Genomic DNA, 19646 nt, shown 5'->3' with positions numbered 1-19646 from the left:
GAGTGTCTGTTCATAGAGGATATAGGTTAGTTCAGATGACTGTTGAGATGGCACTAGACTGGTCATATGAGTCAACATTCATCTCAACCTTTTCACACTTGTACGCAGCACTTCAACCAGCAATGAAATCACAAATGACAGTAAATCAGTAACAAAACCACAGCATGAAAACCACAGCGCATTCATCCGTGTGTGTAAAAATGTGAGCACATGTTCCTAAAACCACACTGCACACACCTTCACTCACTATTTTGTCTTCTTCTCATTTTGGCACCCCTTGTTAGCAAAGCCCCGCCTGATCCAGATGGCACCAGTAAACATGAAACATTCATTTACCACGACCAGAGTAAATCAATAACGTTTTAATGTCGAGTGACATTCATTCATTATTCAAATCGTGTGTCATATTCTCACTGCAAGGGTGAACCCAGAGAGGACCTGCTGTGCCCCCTACAGCCAGGATTCGGGTTTGAGGCGCAGCTGTGCCACACCCTGCCCAGTCCGATCGTCTCCAGTTCACAGTGGGTGAGAAGGCTGGCGATGGTATCTCTCTCTTCTCCTGCTGGATTATGGTTGAGTGGTTGGTTTGAGCATTTGGGTTTGGGTAGTGTAGTTGAGTGGTTGGGTTGTGTGCTTGAGTGGTTGGGTTGTGTGGTTCGGTGGTTAGGTAGTTATGTGGTTGGGTTGAGTGATTAGTTTGTGTGGTTAAATGTTTGGGTAGAGTGGTTGAGTGGTTGGTTTGAGTGGTTGAGTGTTTGTGTGGTTGTTTTGAGTGGTTGGGTTGTGTGGTTGAGTGGTTGTGTGGTTGTGTGGTTTGAGTGGTTGAGTTGTGTGGTTTCAGTAGTTGGACGGTTGTGTGGTTGTTTTGAGTGCTTGGGTTGAGTGATTGAGCGGTTGTGTAGTTGTGTGGTTGGATTGAGTGGTTGTGTGGTTGGTTTGAGTGGTTGGGCGGTTGGTTTGAGTTGTTGAGTGGGTGTGTGGTTGGGTTGAGTGGTTGGGTGGTTAGTTTGAGTGGTTGGGTAGTTGTGTGGTTAGTTTGAGTGGTTAGTTTGAGTGGTTGGTTTGAGTGGTTATGTGTTTGGTTTGAGTGGTTGTGTGGTTGATTTGAGTGGCTATGTGTTTGGTTTGAGTGGTTGTGTGGTTGATTTGAGTGGTTATGTGTTTGGTTTGAGTGGTTATGTGGTTGATTTGAGTGGTTGGGTAGTTGTGAGGTTGATTTGAGTGGTTAGTTTGAGTGGTTGGGTTGAGTGGTTGTGTGGTTGATTTGAGTGGTTATGTGTTTGGTTTGAGTGGTTGTATGGTTGATTTGAGTGGTTGGGTAATTGTGAGGTTGGTTTGAGTGGTTATTTTGAGTGGTTGGGTTGAGTGGTTATGTGGTTGATTTGAGTGGTTGGGTAGTTGTGAGGTTGGTTTGAGTGGTTAGTTTGAGTGGTTGGGTTGAGTGACATACGAGGTAGGATGCAGGTTTCCTGTAGGAGTTTGTCTGGTAAAGCTGGGAACATTACACAAGAAGGAGAGACGTACTGGGGAGGGCTTTCATGGGAAGCATATTCATCAGGAGTGTTAGTCAGTTAGCCTTGCAATTATTACACATCTCACTGCCTAAGTATTAATTTACTTTTTTACTTATATTACTATAGCAAATTATATGACAAAATTCTCTGACTGAGAAAAGTAGAAACGAGGTTATTTTATTATCTTGTCTGTTCTCAAATCCCACTGCCACTCTGTGTGTGTGTGTGTGTGTGTGTGTGTGTGTGTGTGTGTGTGTGTGTGTGTGTGTGTGTGTGTGTGTGTGTGTGTGTGTGTGTGTGTGTGTGTATGTTGATCTGTTTCTGGTTTTAGGTGTTGTTTTCCTTGCTCTGACACACTCAGTTCACGGCAAGGTGAAGGTGGAGTACAAACAGGGCCGGCCTCCTGCCCCTGCAGGTGGGTGTAGGAAACCCCGTGTTAGGGGCGCTGATCCTGATGCTGCAGTGCATCTGTGGACGTGTTGCAGTAACACCGAATGTGCAATAATCGCAATGAGTAGCGACAGGCCTCCATTCTGTTGCCAGCATGTGTGTGTGTGTGTGTGTGTGTGTGTGTGTGTGTGTGTGTGTGTGTGTGTGTACGTGTGTGTGTGTGTATGCATGTGTGTGTGTGTGTGTGTGTGTGTGTGTGTGTGTGTGTGTGTGTGTGTGTGTGTGTGTGTGTGTGTGTGTGTGGAGATGGCACAGATTCAGTGTATGTTGGTAGGTGCCAAAATCTGATGGTCATTCTTAAGCCTCTGTTGATCGTTGGTCTTCTCTCTCTCTCTTTCTCTCCCTCTGTTTCCCTCTCTCTCCATCTCTATCTCTCTTTCCCTCTCCTCCCCCTCTCTTTCTCTGCTTCTCTTCCTCCATCCCTCTCTCCCTCTGTGGAGCAGACAGGCGGAGGCCTGGTGGTGTCATGCCTCAGTGAGTCGTGAAGGCAACAGACAGGTCAGCCACAGGTTGTAGTGCAATCAGAGAAGTAGCCACACTCTCTCACTGTGTGAATTATTTAAACACACACGCAGGCACACACACAGAGGGACACACACAGCGAGAGAATGAGAGAGAGAGAGAGAGAGAGAGAGAGAGAGAGAGTAGGAGCACTTCAGTGTCATCAGCACTTCTTACAAGGACACCTTGAATTTGGCATGACAACACTGATCAGATGATGGACTTCAATGATATTAAGAAAGAAAGAAAGAAAGAAAGAAAGAAAGAAAGAAAGAAAGAAAGAAAGAAAAAAGATAGAATAAAGCAGTAATACTGTCTTCACACTGTCAATGATAAAGCGAAAATGCGCTGAGGACTGTTATACGGTGTCTAATCAATTAATGATTTATAACACAGTGGTGAAGTTGGAAACAGGTGTTTGGATCGCTGCTGACCAGTGTTGCCTTTAGCATGGTCACTGATTAGCAACGCTGTATGATGCCGTTGTTCCAAATCCCGAGCTGTTTGTCAATCAGTCGGATTGTGTTCAGAAAAAACCCTCAGTGGGACTCAACTAGGCAAACATACAAACACATATCGCAGACCAAACACGACCGCTATGTTTAAGAAAACCTGTTTACCCAGCTGCGAGGCGCGGGAAGCGCGCAGGGCGGGAGTCTCTGCAAGTTGTTAATTAAAATCGTGATTTGTCCCTTTTTCGTTGGATAAACAAATTTCTACATGGCCCAGTTGTTTTTCGAGATGCTAATACGTGTGTATTTGTGTGATGATATGACTTAATGCCATTTTCGTCATTTGTGAATTCTTTGATCGCTTTGTCCACACGCAAAAACTTTTTTCATTTAATTAATTTATTATTCATTCGTAATGCCGCATTCTTACGCATACACTAAGCTACACGCTAACAGGGGAGGTCGTACGGGCTCATACATCACCACAACACAAGTTTAAATTACACTATTTGATTAAATAAGCACACAGATTTATTTAGTCAGGCTGCGGAGGTTTAATCCAGTGTGCGTTTTCAGCGATCCTCTGTAAAATCTTTCAACAAATTCGTTTAGCTTTAGTGTCTAAATCCGTACTGTAAAATCGTACGGCTTTAGCGTAAAAATAATCTGTGGTGTAAAGCCTTATATTTTGAGTGTGAAACTTAATCCACACTGTAAAATTGTAGGTTTTCTACTTGGACCAATTAGCACATTTTAACGAAACTTTATCTGTTGACATTCAAATACAACTTTTTTTACGGGAAAGGGACAAAAGTTTTACATCTATTTTCTTTATAAACACTGTTGATTAGCGACAGATATATTTTTTGTATATTGCACTGAAATACTTCGTTATGTTTTGGAGAACCTGTATCCACTTAACCTCCAGTTTACTGCATCTTAAACAAAAGCAAAACTCAGTTTAAAACGTATTTTAATATACATAATGCAAAATGTATTTGCTCATTTTACAGGAACAAACAAGGTTGGATTCACATTTATTTATCGTAGGACAATATAAGAGACATAATATGTATCATTGCCTTCATAGACACAGAAAAGCCCAAGTGAGACTCAGAATGGACGCCTCGCTCCCGTCAAGATGATGCGTCAAGTTTCCTAGAAGAAGGTTCTTGACGGCATGTTTCAGATTCGTATTTTGTCTTTCAAACGCCAGATTACAGCCTATTAAAGCGTGGTCAACGAGGGTATACGTTATAGCCTTTTGGGGGAGAGAAAACAAAAGTTTTTTGAGAGAGAGAAACTTTGGTGAGGGCTTACAGAAAGAAAACTAGTCTTCAGCGTCCTAACGCTGGTCTGTGGTAAGGCGGGAAAGGTAGTTATATTATCGCTCGCTCCAAAACACCTTTGGCTTCCGACCAATCATCTACCACCAGAACATCTCCACATAATGTTTTTTCTTCTTTTTTGTCCTTTTCAGTTTAAATCCATTTTGCAGAGTGGGTCTCCAAAATCACGCTCCTTTTCATGTCTTTAAAGTAACAAAAAAGTTTTTCTTTTGGGGCAGCAAAAAAAAAAAAAAAAACAACGTTTCAACAACAACAAAAATAATAATAAAACAGGCATCAATTCTTACAAAAAAAAAACTCCTCACAAGACCTGAAAGCGCCAGGCGGCCTGGTCTTTGTAGTCCAAGCAGTCCGCCGCGGCCGAGCTGAAGTTCAGTTTCCATGACGACGCGGCAGCAGCTTGGTCTTTGTAGTCTTTGTAATCCACACAGTCTGTTGACGTGAACGGCAGCACCGTGCCGCCGTAGCCCTGGTGTGGGTGAGGGTGGTGGTGCCCGTTGCTCTGCCCGAGGTGATGCGGGTGGTGCGGGTGGTGCGTGTGGTGGCCGGACACCCCGCTGCCCGTCATGGAGCTCAGCTGTGGGTGGTGTGAGTGTGGGTGGTGGGGATGGCTGTGCACTGGAGCCAGGTAGGAACTACAATCCATGCTTCCGAAGTATGACCCGGAAGTAGTTCCGGGGTAGCCCTGGGCATATCCGGGTGTCTGGTTGTAGGACACGGGGTATGAAGGCACTCCGGGTGCCCCGGAAACACCACGCTGCATGCAAGAGGCACTGGTGGGGGGTGCAGGGTCCGGGAGAGTGGGCGGGGCTGGAAGAGGTGAGATGGGGGCGGGGCTCCATATGGATGAAACGGGCGTGGCCCCTGAGGCAGCAGCACTGCTCAACCCCAGGCCGCCCAGACCAGAAGCTGAGGAGGAGGAGGAAGAGGATGATGAAGATGAGTTGGTGCTGGAGATGGCCGGTGGGGTGAACTGCCCGCTGCTCTCTGAGCCAGGACTCTCCCGTGATGGGGAGGCTTTCTTCTTCGCCGGGCGAATTTTAGTGCTGCTGCCACTCTGTTGTTGCTGACGACATTTGGCTCTTCTGTTCTTAAACCACACCTACCCAAAAAGAGAGAAACAACGATCAACACCCACACCCACACACACACACACACACACACACACACACACACACACACACACACACACACACACACAAACACACACACACATACTTAAGAGCTTAATGCCCCCTTCAGGGGATATTTAATCTAAAAAATGTTAATGCTACTATTCATGTATGAAAACTAGCAGAGACCGGCTAACTCTCATTCAGTTCTTCAGTGCTACAGGGAGCACTGTATTATGATGCATGATAGCAAAATTCCTTAAGGCCTTTATATGTAACCTGGATATGTAGTCTAAACGTGTGTGTGTGTGTGTGTGTGTGTGCTTCACATCTTTCTAATTAAAGTGTATTGTCAAAAATAAGATCTGCAGCATGAAATCATATTAGAATTGGTGTGTGAATGTGTGTCTCTGTATGTGAAAGAAAAACGTTTAAATTCAAACAAATTTAAAAGTCGTATGGGCCCACTTTGATCGCCAGTAGAGATATTTGAAAAGTGCGACCAAAATGAACTTCCAAAAACCATACCTGCACTCTAGACTCTGGTAAATTGATTTTCAAAGCTACTTCCTCGCGCATGAAAATGTCCGGGTACCGCGTCTTGGCAAACAGGCACTCTAAAATGTCCAACTGAGTGCGCGTGAAAGTGGTCCTCTCCCTTCTCTGTTTTCGAGGGTTTGCTTTAAAAACAAACAAGCAAACAACAACAAAACAGGGTCAATGTTCTGTAAATAACGTACATAATCACTCATCTTGAACAAATAGCAAACTTCAGTTTTATTTGCACGTGCAATACTTTTTTAAACTTCCCTAACTTACTGCACTAAATGGAAATTCACACAAACGTATAAAACGCGTATTCTTCACGCAGAGAAACTACGTAAAATCTGTAGTTTACCCGGATATCCAACCGAAGGATGGAGCAGATCCATGGTCGCGCTCCCGAGCCCCAGGCCGTTCATGGCGTACGGGCCCTGCTTGAGGTATGACATCATTCTAGCAGCGCACACGGGACAAAGGCGTCCGCGCCGAAAAGTTGTATTCCCCCGGTGTTTAGCACGCGCAAAAACCTAAAAGATAAAACAGCGCTGATTAGATATAAAATAAATTGCAAATAATATGAGGAAATAATGTGTTGATTAAATGGCGACTATGTGTAAAAGTAAATAATATCAGTCGAGGTTTGCATCAGCAGTTCAGATGCAAAGCGGTTCAGCCTACCCTCAAAAAAAGTTTAAATCACAGGTCAGAACTTATTTTGGCCATTCGAAATTCAATAAAGCTAAAATATAATATTTAAATAATAGCACATTGATTTAATTATTGTGAAGATTTTATCATGAACTCAAAGCCAAGCCAGAAAGGCAACTTCAAACAATTATCTCGGGTGAACATAATTATCTTGGGTGATCGTAATTATCCCGGGTGAAAAACAATCGAAACGCGGCAGTTTTTGAAAGAAAAAAGAAAAAAGAAAGTTGTCGTTAGGCTCAGATCAAGTAGAAATAAGACCAGCATCCTCGCCTCCACATTCACGCTTTTCACACTCGAATAATCAAGAGAACTTCAAAGACTAATTGGCCGTTTACACGTCACGGCCTGTCTGTAGCTGGAGAGAAGCGGCACTTAGAAGTTTTTGATCATTTCGGTTTGCAATGATCAAAATTCTTAATCTCGATGCTCCAGAATATGTCAGTTATACACGTTGCTGAATAGCCTACAAAAATACCAAACAATATTGCAAAAAGTGAAAACTTTGTCAATTACAAGCAGCCACGAACTCTCGCTGACAAATTAAGGCAATTACATTATCGAATACATCGGACTCTCGATATCACGTTCATAACGAAGATAAAGTTAAACGTCTACAACTTCAGATCCAACATCAAAATTATTAGGAACTTTCTTAGACCACTAAACATTTGGTCACTACGAGGCAAAGATAAGTGCGCACGAGAACGTTCATACGTATTCCAGTAACTTTTATAGTAAACAAGGAAACAAATGCAGTGATTAGACAAACAACACTTGTAATAACACTTTTTAAATTATTCCTTCAGTGGCTTCTTCCTCGAGGGCCCAAGTTGAACGCGGGACGCGCCGCGTAAGCTTTACTGCGTCAGATCGAAATTATTTGGGAGGAACGAACTTCGTTTCTCTACCATTGTTATAGAGTATAAGTACAAATGTATTAAGACAAAGGTTTGGTAAATGACATGGTGCGCTTTTCTCTGGCTCTCATTCCTATGAATAGCCCCACTAATGCCACGCAGATAACGCAGGATTTCAAAGCGGCCTATAGAATCCACTGTGCTTCCACAGACGGGGTTTAACCAGATGTAAATTAACAGCAACTGCGCCAATCATCCCTCTTAACCATTTACATTGGGCCCGGAGGGGACTCCATGCAGAATAAGTCTTATCGACTAAATAAATGACAACCCCCAAAAGCCAAACTTACCCTTTCGCTTCACGCATATGTTTGAGTTGCCCGAATAGATTAAATTTGTTTTCAAGCATGTGATACTGACACTCGAACACTATTTTAAACATATAATAAACTAACAAGTTTCAAAACATAATCGAATTTGCAATGCGTGTAATATGCACTCACTTCCGAGGGATTCGGTGAAAGAGATCACACTTTTTTGCGCCTCACGAAACAAAAGTTTGCTCTTTTATGTACAGATTGCTGAAAACTACGGGAGAAGTCATAATCTATTTACTTGTGGCTATTCGCAAGATTTATTTTACTTTTAACTAATTATACAACACTAGAGCCTCGCGAGTAGCCAATGCTGTAATTTGAGTTCTTTTAAGACATTTCTAAAATAAAAGTCACATAGCAATATATAAAAATACATAAATAAATATAATAACAAATGAACAAACGAAAGAATGATCTTACCTAGATATGTTTTGCTTATTTATCCACTATGCGCAGACAACATCCACCGGACTATCGGGCAATTGAGGTCTGTTAGCGAACTGTTTACAACCAAAATAAATTAAGGAAGTACTGTGGTCAAGACTTGACCCCAGTACCGCGCTGCCATAAAAGTACTCCTTTAATATTTAGCATTTAATCAATCGTTGTCGCTTAAAATGAGTAGATGTCTCGAACTCATCTTACACACGCGTCTCGCGCTATGCTAAGGTGATTGCCAATGTTGACGAATTGAGATTGATCACTTTTTTGATGCCCTGTTCGTCTATGAGTAAAAGATACCTGCGAAACCGCCCATCCCAACCAATCAAAAAGCATATTACTTCCTTACAGGCGAGTGATCTAGCCACTCACGAACAAGAAAGGCAAAGTGACCCCTCCCCTTAAACGTGACGACAAATTAACTTACACGGCGAAAGAGCGAATCTTTCGTAAAACTATTGTAATACACTTTTTATTTGAACCTACAGAGTTGGTGCGTTACCCAAACATCGTAACTGTAACGAAACAAAACTTTTATTTCACTAATACTCAATCAGCATGACTGACAATGTTGGTAAACATCAGTTTAAGAAAACATTTATCATACATTACAATAGTCGTCCGTTAATAAGAGCCTATGGCGTAAAGGTTTTAAAAGATTCAAAATTAGCAATTTAATTCATTGGAGTATCTCAATAAATAAATTATGCTGAAGTGAAGTGATAATGTCCTCGGCCTAGTGATGTGTGGCGAACACTGTGGTGATAAAGACCGCTTAACTAACTCTGCAAATGTTCGCCACTTCAGTACACATTTCATCAAGAATGAATGCGTAATTTGTTTTTAGACAAACCTGATTATGTTTCTTGTGTTCAAATAAAAAAGAAAGTTAAATTGCACATGATATGTGATTCATATTGAATAATTTGTTTAAACGTATTTGTTTAAACGTTTTTATCCGATCTCGTAAAATACAACCAAATCAAATATAGTTAAAAGAATTGCACATTTTATAGAACAAATCGAATAAAATAATCATCTTTCTTATATAGTCAAATTTCCTTCAAGCAGAAAATGATACATTTTAAGAAACAGATAGGCCTATTAATACACCTGAAGTAAGGAAAAGTTATCTGTTGGTCTAAAGTAGGCTTACATTATAAGAATGAATGTACGTTTGTTTAGCGTAACAAATTAGTTTATAATTTCTAAAAAGTTATTTGATGGAGCAGGCATTTTGTGCAAGACAGTCTCCAAGCGACAGCAGGATCCAATCCCGACACCTAAAAAGGAACACAATGCAAGATTAATTAACCAATTTATTAAATGAATTAGTTAATGTATCAATTTATATATTTATTGTATATTTTAAAAGTTCTTCCCAAAAAAGCTGGTTACAGACGATGGAATCGATAACCAATGTTTCAAGATATCCAGTGGCCCTGGTCTATTGTTGCGAGAGTATTTGTCTAATCCCGACCTGACGAAGAGTTTCCTCGGCGCTAAGCCGGTAAAGCCGCGGGATCAGGGGAACTAAAGGGATGTGTGCTAGCCGGGGTGATTGGTCTCTTTGGCCCGGCCCGGGATTGGCGTACTTCTTGTAAATTGTCGGTACTTATTAAAACGATGATGCATAAAATCCCCGCTAAATCCCCAAGTTGTCAGAAAGCATGAGCGCGAAGATAGGTTTATCTTTGTTACAGTTTTTTTAAACACCCTCCTCTTCTGGCTGTAGCCTCTTTAAGATCGGCCAGCTCAACACCTGCGGGAACCGTCTTCTTCCGTGCGTAATACACACACCAGCAATCCATTACCGCGGGTGCTTTGGAGGAACCATGGAGTTTGTAACGTGGAGAGAAGCCAATAAAAATCTCGTTTCGTTCTTTCCTACTCTCTTTTTTCTCTACTTTTTGTTTTTGTTTCTTCGCCGATTATAAAAAAGTAATTTCTCATCATTATATACACGTAAGAAACACATGTTCAAGTTGTCACTAGACTGCAATTAATTTTTAAACCTACAATTTATAATGAATTATGAAAGGTTCTGCATTAACGCAATATGCAAGTACTTTAAAATAAAGATTTTATTTAATGTGGTTTTTTGAGTGTTTTGCTGGTATCGCGAAAATACATTTCAGTCAGTCAGAAATCAACAAAATAAGTCGTTGGAACTGTATGTTCAGTTTCTGTTGCTTCGTTTAATTCAAATTAGGCCTGAAGTTTTTATAGACTGCAAAATACAATAAATTGTTTGATGGTACCCACAGAATTTTACAATAATTTTAAACCCAAGATATAAAAATAATTGAATCTAAATTAAACAGTAGGCTAAAATAAATGATGTTGTTTGCACCGTAAAATGTTTGTTAAACAGAGCACCGGCATCTCAGTGACTTGTCAATACACACGGACTTAATTCCTGCGAAGCTGTTTCTTGAAATCACAACTACCATCCATTAGCATAATGAATGATGTGTTGTCAGTCCAGATACAATTAGTTTGTTCGAATGTGTATTCGCATTAAATACCTATATTGCTCCTTCCAACACAGAGTCAAAGCAGGGCATTTTAGAATGAAAATAAGAAGTGAAAATCCGGTAATGAAACTTTATATGATTGTCTTCTTGTAGCGGAAGAGAAGCGTTGAGCTATTTTGCGTCATAATGTAGACTGTGTTAATAATCACGTAACAACTTTGAATAGCTTAAAAACTCCCAAAATCAAATAAATTAGACTATAAATAATGAACATTTAAAAACTATCTCTAATGTTTTGCGTACTAATGGCGTGTAATTAATCCAACTATAAAAGCAAGTATTCAGCAGATAGAAAACGTTAATATTAAAAGCTCATATTTAGGATATTGTGTTTTTAGTGCTTAGTCCTACGATTAGATATATAAACCGAACTTTCTTTCACTCACGTAAGCTACACACAGACACGTTTCTTTTGTTTTTGGTTTTCTTGAAAAACAAAACAGATGCAAAATTTCATAGGCACGCGATCACGCACAAACCCCCACCCCCCACACACACGTCACAAATGGGAGTTATTCACAAACTAGTTTTGTGAGACGTTGAATTACTTCTTTTACAATTTTGAATAATTTTTGTCTTCTGAATAACATGCATAAAAATCTCTCATCGCATGCACACACACACACACGCACGCACGCACGCACACACGCACACACACACACACACACAGCTTCTAATTCGAATTAAACACATAGATAATACATTACGTTTTAAAACATATGTATAACAGGAACTTTCTCTTGAGTTACATTGTGGGCTTTTGGGTCTCCCAGGCCTAGCACACTGAGCACAGAACTGAGCATCATGGGTTTGGCCCTGTGTGAGACTGTGCTCCCCAAATGAACACCTCTCCTCCTGTTATATGCACACGCAGTGTGCGCGGTGGTGACCCAGGACGTAGGAAACTGCACTGCAGGGGTGGGACATGCGGGCTTTGACTGATGGCATGTGGGCCTATGATGATAAAGGAGAACACCAGACCTTGGCTGCCTGACGGGCCCACACCTGACTGGCCCACGCCTGACGGGCCCATGCCTGACGGGCCTACACCTGACTGGCCCACGCCTGACGGGCCCACACCTGACTGGCCCACACCTGACTGGCCCACGCCTGACTGGCCCACGCCTGACGGGCCCACACCTGACTGGCCCACGCCTGACTGGCCCACGCCTGACGGGCCCACACCTGACTGGCCCACGCCTGATGGGCCCACACCTGACTGGCCCATGCCTGATGGGCCCACACCTGACTGGCCCACGCCTGATGGGCCCACGCCTGCCGGGCCCACGCCTGACGGGCCCACGCCTGGCTGGCCCACGCCTGACTGGCCCACCTCTGACTGGCTCACGCCTGACTGGCCAACGCCTGACGGGCCCACGCCTGACTGGCCAACGCCTGACGGGCCCACGCCTGGCTGGCCCACGCCTGACGGGCCCACGTCTGGCTGGCCCACGCCTGATGGGCCCACGCCTGATGGGCCCACGCCTGGCTGGCCCACGCCTGATGGGCCCACGCCTGACGGGCCCACGCCTGGCTGGCCCACGCCTGACTGGCCCACGCCTGACGGGCCCACGCCTGACGGGCCCTTAGTTTTATATCAGAGTTCCCGTGTTCACGACTCTCTCCACCTCCATGCCTGGGTGCACTAACCTGAAGCAGAACCCATTAGTGAGCAAGAATATTTCTTTCATTTTAAGGTAGCATAAGTGTTACCCCAGCTGAACCGCCCTCAGTCTAATCTGGCAGCACCTTACGTTGGGGCCCAAAGTTATCCTGCTAACCCACAGCAGCATCATGCCGACCTGATCCAACTCAGGACGGGCCTGGTGATGTTAAGGTCCTTCAGGGCTGGAGAGAGAAACCCTGGCATGTGTGAACCCTCCTACAGTCCTTTACACTCACTGCTGGAAAGCATTTTACAAAATATCCCCACAAGCACAAATGAGAAGTGGAAGGTGGGCAGGGTTTGGAACAGGTAGGCCCAGTGGTTGGGGAGGGGGCAAATCAGAGGGGAGTATGTGCCTGTCAATCACAAGGGTGTTGTCCCGCCCTCCTCATTAGGAGGGTAAATACAGGGGAGGGGTGATGAAAGACCCCGCGGAACAAAACAAGACTCGGGAGGGGACACACACACACACACACACACACACACACACACACACACACACACACAAAACAAAACTAAGGAGGAGAAACCAGATATGCACGCAAACACACAGGGAACACAACTTCACAACATACACAACAGAATAGTTCTGTCCTCCAAGCTTAAGTGCATGTTAATCCTTGCTGCCTACTGTATTTGCTCACACACACACATGCACACACACACAAACACACACACCTACACACACACACACCATGTTCTGCTGATTTAGGTAGCTTCATACACTATACAGTTCAAGGAAACTCTTCCTGGCTGGACAAATCCATTCTTTCTCTCTTTCTCTTGCTCTCTTGTTTTGTCATTTGCTCTTGGGGAATCAGGTTAAAACTTGCATCTCTCTCTCTCTATCTCTGTCTTTCTCTCTCTCTGCTTTACTGGTTACCATGTGAGCTTCACACAGCAACACAAGAATGTGCAGGTTCAGATCTTCCTGACCCACCCCCAGAAAGCTCAGTGAGAGAAAGAAAGGAAGAAAGAGAGAGGGATTAAGAGAGAGAGAGACAGAGAGAAAGAGAGAGAGAGAGACAGAGAGAGAGACTGAACTGATTTACAAACGTGACTGTTGTCAGGGTCTCACAAACGGGTTCTCAGTGGAAGAGAATGAGAGTGCCAGAGAGTAGCACCATCTCCATCTCCCTCATATCAGTCCAACAGCTGAAACCCTAGATGGGAAATGCAGTCCAGACTGTGATTTCTAGGAGGAACTCTTTAAATGTGCCTCTGTGTGTGTGTTTGTGTGTGTGTGTGTGTGTGTGTGTGTGTGTGTTTGTGTGTGTGTGTGTGTGTGTGTGTGTGCTGGGAGTCGTATAGCACAGCCAAACCCTGGTTCTCCTTCCTCGGCCAGGCCTGGAATTGCTGTCGCCTTATCTCCCCCAACAGCTCACCACTCAGCACAGCTGGGCACCACCACGACTGCCATCCCATAATATTTAGGGTGTGCGGGTGTGCGGCCGTGCAGTGATACATCCGCCAGCACCGAGAGAGTTATTGTTGCAGTATTTCAGACACACACACACACACACACACACACACACGGCCTGGGGATCATTCTTTCTATGGGATTACATATTGATTTTAGAGCCATAAAAATGCCTTATCTCATAGAACGGCCTCGGCGACAAAAGTAGGGTCCCATGAATGCTTCTCTCGCTTAAAAAGCTCGAATCAATTCTTCACAGGCAGCGCAAGCACATTCCAGGTGTCCCAGACGCTCAGACGGACGTCCGCCCACCGAGCCAAACAGAGCAGAGATCAGCGATTATGGAATCAAACAATCCCTGATTGAATTCGAAGTAACCACGTTAAATGGTCGAGGCCGTGGTGTTGTGTCGACCACAGCAAATATGACATCACCGTGACCGGATCCTGTAGGAAAGTCATTATTCCGAGATTATAAAAGCCTCCCTTTTCTTCTACTCTATCACATTAGCTCTAAATCCCACCACTGCTGCACACAGGCAGATTAATTGATATCAAATCGGCAGATTACGATTCCAATCTTCTCATTACAATATAAAAAAACCCAATCCAGAATAAGCAGGTATTAGCCTCGCTAATTACAAATTATCGATTACAGAGCGGGAATGTTTATCAGGGGCTGGTCGCATTTGCCGCGGCAACCTGTGGGGTTCTGGCGGGACGCCAAGCACACGTCAAAATCAATTGCTCGTGATTGGCCATTCGAAAAAAGGTCCCGCACCATATGGACGAAGGCACTGCCAGCGCCCTGAAAGGCACCGGGGGACTTAGTGTCACATAATAGGTGATCTGGACTCCTTCATGGGGCCTCGCATGCAGGGGCCCATTCGGCCTGATATGCACTCAGAAATCACAGAGCCACCTTTTGTCACCCAGACACATGACGACCATAGATAACAAGCTCTGTCATTTTTTTAATCAGTGTGTTTTTTTTCAGCCCCCCCCCCTCCACCTCCTCTCTTTAATTTCATTTGTAGAGAGAACCTGTGATGGCTAGAATATCTCCTGCTTGAGAGTAAGACCACGGTGACCTATGCAGATTAGTTTGATTAGTTTTAGATCAAATGATTGTGGGCAAGGCAGATTGACTGCTCTAGGAATTGGGGCCATGCTGTTAGAATAACCTGCTTGCTGGGTGAAACTTTAAAATTGTCGTTGTCTAACCGAGTTAAATAATTAAACACTTTAAGCACTTAGCCGCTGCCCTTAGCCATTGAGCTCTCATATATCTGATCAAATGACACACTCAGAGCATCTGAGAGAGGTGATACATCGGGTTGCTTATGAACAACCTGAAGACAGTTCAGCCCTCCACTCCTCCTCTACTAAATCATCCTAGACGGAACGAATCTCCCTGATTTCTGTTTGTGCCTCCTCCATGGAGCTCTGGGGAGCAGTGTGTGTCGGGAGGAGAGAGGGAGTGAACATAATGGAGAAGGCCATGGGGAATCATGACAGAGTAGCAGGGCAGAGCGTCAGCTAGCGTCAGGTTTGCTGTGCCTGCATTCTCCACATGGACTCCTCGAAACAAACCCAAGAATGCACAGACATATCCTCAGACACACAGGCGTGCACACACACTCACAGAGTTCTCAGATAGATAAAACCCTTAATTATGAAGTCAGGGTTTAGTTTTTTCAAACAAATACCTCAAATATGACATGATATATTTTTTGCTGTTTTGCACAATATAGTGACACAATAAATTGTGAGGCCAAGCTTAAAAAGACAAAACATAGAATCATCATATAACTGGGCCTGAACATATGACATAACGATCATTATGATGTCATAAATATGTTCCAAATACTGAAAGAGTCGCCCACCCAGCATGCACTGTGGCCAGGTCTGGACCCGGTGCAGTGTTCTTCATCTGATACCCTACAGACACCATGCAATTCAGCTGATGAGAACATTACAGCTCACTTCACAAATATGGATACTTCTATACTGTCTGCAATTTCGTTAGACTTCTCAATATCACATAACAAAAATAAACTAAAAGTGGATCTGTTTACACACCCCGTCCTAATGTATTTTGATCCCTTCCTACTTTTTATGTCAGAGGAAATATTAAAGGATACAACTTCCTTTTTAAATCCGCCAAGCCCCCCGAAAAACCCCTTAAAAAGACGCCCCACCCCTCCCGGACAAAAACCAGAGAAGTTCACATTCTTCTGTCGTTTACTTTTATTGCTCCTTCGCTCTGTTTGCTTTAGATAGCAAATCTGCTAGTCGGCTTCAGGGGAAAGAGAGCATTACAAATTAATCCTGGGTTTAATAAGTCCAGGAGCCTGGCAGGCTTCACCCTCCCTCCGAGAGAAAGAGAAGTGGGGGGCTGTGAAGAAGAAAGGGCAGAAGAAGGCAAAGAAATATATTAAAGTCTGTGATCACAGCCAGCTTTCCTTGTTTGTCATCCCCCCTCCTCTCACTCTCTCTTCCTCTCTCTCATTCTCTTTCTCTCACTCTTTTTTTTGTTGTTGTTGGTTTAATCCTTCATTCCGTAATCCAATTTGTCTATCGGAGTTTTTCGACAAGGCCGTAACCTGGCACATGGACCTCTCATTACAGCAATCAAACCACAACAGCGGCCCGGCGTCCGCACACAGGTGACCAAACACAGGCGTCCGCACACAGGCGTCCGCACACAGGTGACCAAACACAGGCGACCGCACACAGGCGTCCGCACACAGGCGACCGCATGCAGGCGACCTCAGACTTCACAGCCATCGTTGACTTATTTACATTTTGTTTCGGCCCGGGACACTACGGTGCCTTTCTCCAGCACAGCTAGGGTTAGTCAATCCTTCTTTCTCTGCCTGTATCAATACCAGTACTTTCTATCCCTTTATGGTTCTACAACTGTCCAGAGTGGAATGGAATCATATAGAACTGAACAGATCTTAGACGAGTTCTCGCCCATTTGAGGGCGATTTCTCGCCCGGTTGAAGGCGGCGTGTCTTTAGAGCGGTGTTGGAGCTGAACTGCGGGCTCCCTCCACAGAGGGCGGCTTAGGCGCATTGATTTAATTACTCTGAGAGGCCGGGGGGGCTGGTGGAGGACAGAGGGGCTTCAGAGAGTTGCCGCGTCCCCCCGCAGAGAAGAGCCATCAAGGTAGAAAACACACTGCAATTATTAGATTAGTCTTTCCTTTGACACACACGCATCACAGACTGCCCTGCAAAACCCGCTTGAAGTACACGGTGCACCTCGATAGGGCAGATATGGATTTGTGGCCTGAATGGAAAGCAGGGGCCCAGGGTGGGCTGGGTGGGGTTTTGGTTATTCTGCTTTTATAAAGGAAGGTTACCCCCCCCCCCCCCACTCCACCCCCGGCAGCCATCTTCACACCATTATTCTGTCTAATATCTGCTGATGATGTTAAATGTGTTTTCTGCTAAAAGACGCTCGTCCCAACACCCACTCAGGACTCAGTGCGACATCCAATAAAATCGCCCGCTGACTGTGGAATTACACAAGCCCTGGAAACACTGCTCCACTGATCTCTCAGTCTGGTGTTTACAGCAGTGTTTTACTGGTGTTTACAGCAGTGTTTTACTGGTGTTTACAGCAGTGTTTTACTGGTGTTTACTGCAGTGTTTTACTGGTGTTTACAGCAGTGTTTTTCATATTTATCCTGTTTACTCTTACTTGTTTATTCTGCTTACTGTCACTGTTTTCCGAAAATCATTTGTTAAATTGTGATTTGTGATGTATCTGTTATTACTGTGCTTTGAGCAGGAGTAGAGGTGAACTTCAGGCCTCCTCATGGTGCTCCGTGGTCCTGATCTTTGGTTCCACCAGAACCGAGGCAGAATTGGACTTTTGGATGAGCTTATGGTGGAGAACACAGGACGTTGCCTGCTGACTTCCATCCGTCCTACAGAAGACGGTTGAGAAACTGAGAACGGAGGCCTGATTGTTGACATTCTTTTGTTCGGAGGCCTTCAGAGGAGAGGTCACTTATGAGGCGTCCATGTCCGGACCGTCTGCACTTTCGGAGGAGTTCATCTGAACTAAAGGAGCCTTCCTAGAGATACAACATAATGGTACTCTCTCTGAAGAGGCAGAAGATATTAGACTCACAGTGAGCACACACACACACACACACATAGGAACAGAGGGTCATATCAGAGCTTAATAACCTCGGGAACAAAAGAGGAGAAGCCTGGTGGTGGTAGGAGTGTGGTGGTTTGTGATAGGTATGGTCTCCCGCGGCTCCGCCCCAAGCCCCACAGCTGCGGGGGGGTGGCCAGCGTCTGATCCGAATGACATCATGTCATGTCTTACGATGGCGCTGGTCCGGTGGGAACGAGACGGGCCGCGGGGGCTTCTGCGCAGTCGGCTGCTGCGTCGTTTATTTGGTTTCTAAGGGTTCGGTCCACTTCCGTTTCTTTGACAAACTTTCCCCCCCCCACTCCTTAAGGTTCACACAAAACACACTTGTTGATCTCTTTATACGACGGTGATTATAGGGGAGGCTTTTATCATGTGAAATATGATTTGCAGGCGAAGGCTGGACCCCCTGCTGCTTGGATCTCTTTCTTATCGGTGGCGGTGGGAGGGGAGAGGGGCTCGTTCATAAAGGAGCCCAACAGAAGCGCTCCTAGGCCAGCAGCGGCCAAAGGAAGGAGATATTCTCATTTACACGCCTTTATCTGACGAGCAGCACGGTGCCGGTCTTCACAGGTCCCGCGCACATAATGGCCCAAAGATATAGAGCCCACTCATTACACAAAGACGCTGGCGAGCGAGAAAGAGTGAAACAGAGTGAAAGTGAGAGAGCGAGAGAGAGAGAGAGAGATAATGAGATGGATGGATAGATGGACGGATCAATTGAACGATGAACAGATGAATGGACGAATGGCTGGAATGAAAAACAAAGGTCATCTGAGTGGGCCTAATCTGAGTAGACCTAGTGTGAATAACTCTGGTATGAGTGGATCTAGTGTGAGTGGATCTAGTGTGAGTGGTCCTAGGCTGAGTGGATCTTCTGAGTGGGTTTACTGTGGATCTAGTGTGAGTGGTCCTGGTGTGAGTGGATCTACTGAGTGGGTCTACTGTGTGGATCTAGTGCGAGTGGTCTTAACGTGACTGGATCTAGTGTGAATGGATCCAGTGTGAGCGGTCCTCGTGTGAGTCGACTTATTTAGTTGAAACGGTTCAAACATGCAACCCCTCATTTCACTGTAGGAGGCAGGATCTCTGCTTTACACACACTGGACTACAACTCTCACACACACACTGGACTACAACTCACACACACACACTAGACTACAACTCACACACACACTGGACTACAACTCACACACATATACTGGACTACAACTCACACACACTAGACTACAACTCACACACACACACTGGACTACAACTCACACACACTAGACTACAACTCACACACACACTCTGGACTACAACTCACACACACGCTAGACTACAAAACTCTGTCCACTGAACTTCTCACAACAACAACAAAAAAGGCTTAAACTTCTTTAATTACTCTTTAAAGATCAGCACGGCTAAGACGCTAACGGCGCTCACGCGTATGCTAACAAAAAGAGCAACGTTTCACAAATGATTACTCAAAGCCTCTGTCATAGCGAGCTGCTCCTAATCTCCTCCGAGAAGAAAAAATCATATGAATCACAAAAAAG

General features: G+C 44.5%; 1 protein-coding gene and 1 long non-coding RNA gene across 2 annotated transcripts; one reads left to right on the top strand and one right to left on the bottom strand.

Annotated features, from left to right (window-relative positions):
- Positions 1-432: 432 nt before the first annotated feature.
- LOC143493452 (uncharacterized) lies at positions 433-2543 on the top strand. The gene is made up of 3 exons (XR_013125442.1): positions 433-525; positions 1846-1929; positions 2408-2543. It is a non-coding gene; the product is annotated as an uncharacterized LOC143493452 (long non-coding RNA).
- A 1265-nt stretch (positions 2544-3808) lies between these two features.
- On the bottom strand, positions 3809-8596 carry LOC143493438 (homeobox protein OTX1 A-like). The gene is made up of 4 exons (XM_076991864.1): positions 8287-8596; positions 6277-6448; positions 5907-6058; positions 3809-5368 (listed from the first exon to the last, which is right to left on the bottom strand). Exons 2-4 carry the CDS (start codon positions 6371-6373, stop codon positions 4568-4570), a joined length of 1050 nt encoding a protein of 349 aa, XP_076847979.1. The 5' UTR covers positions 6374-6448; positions 8287-8596; the 3' UTR covers positions 3809-4567.
- Between the last annotated feature and the right edge of the window lie 11050 nt (positions 8597-19646).

This window comes from Brachyhypopomus gauderio, unplaced genomic scaffold, assembly GCF_052324685.1.
Source record: "Brachyhypopomus gauderio isolate BG-103 unplaced genomic scaffold, BGAUD_0.2 sc86, whole genome shotgun sequence".
NCBI classification, from domain to species: domain Eukaryota; kingdom Metazoa; phylum Chordata; class Actinopteri; order Gymnotiformes; family Hypopomidae; genus Brachyhypopomus; species Brachyhypopomus gauderio.
Note: the sequence above shows the minus strand (reverse complement) of the source record. Positions and strands in the feature narration are given on the sequence as shown.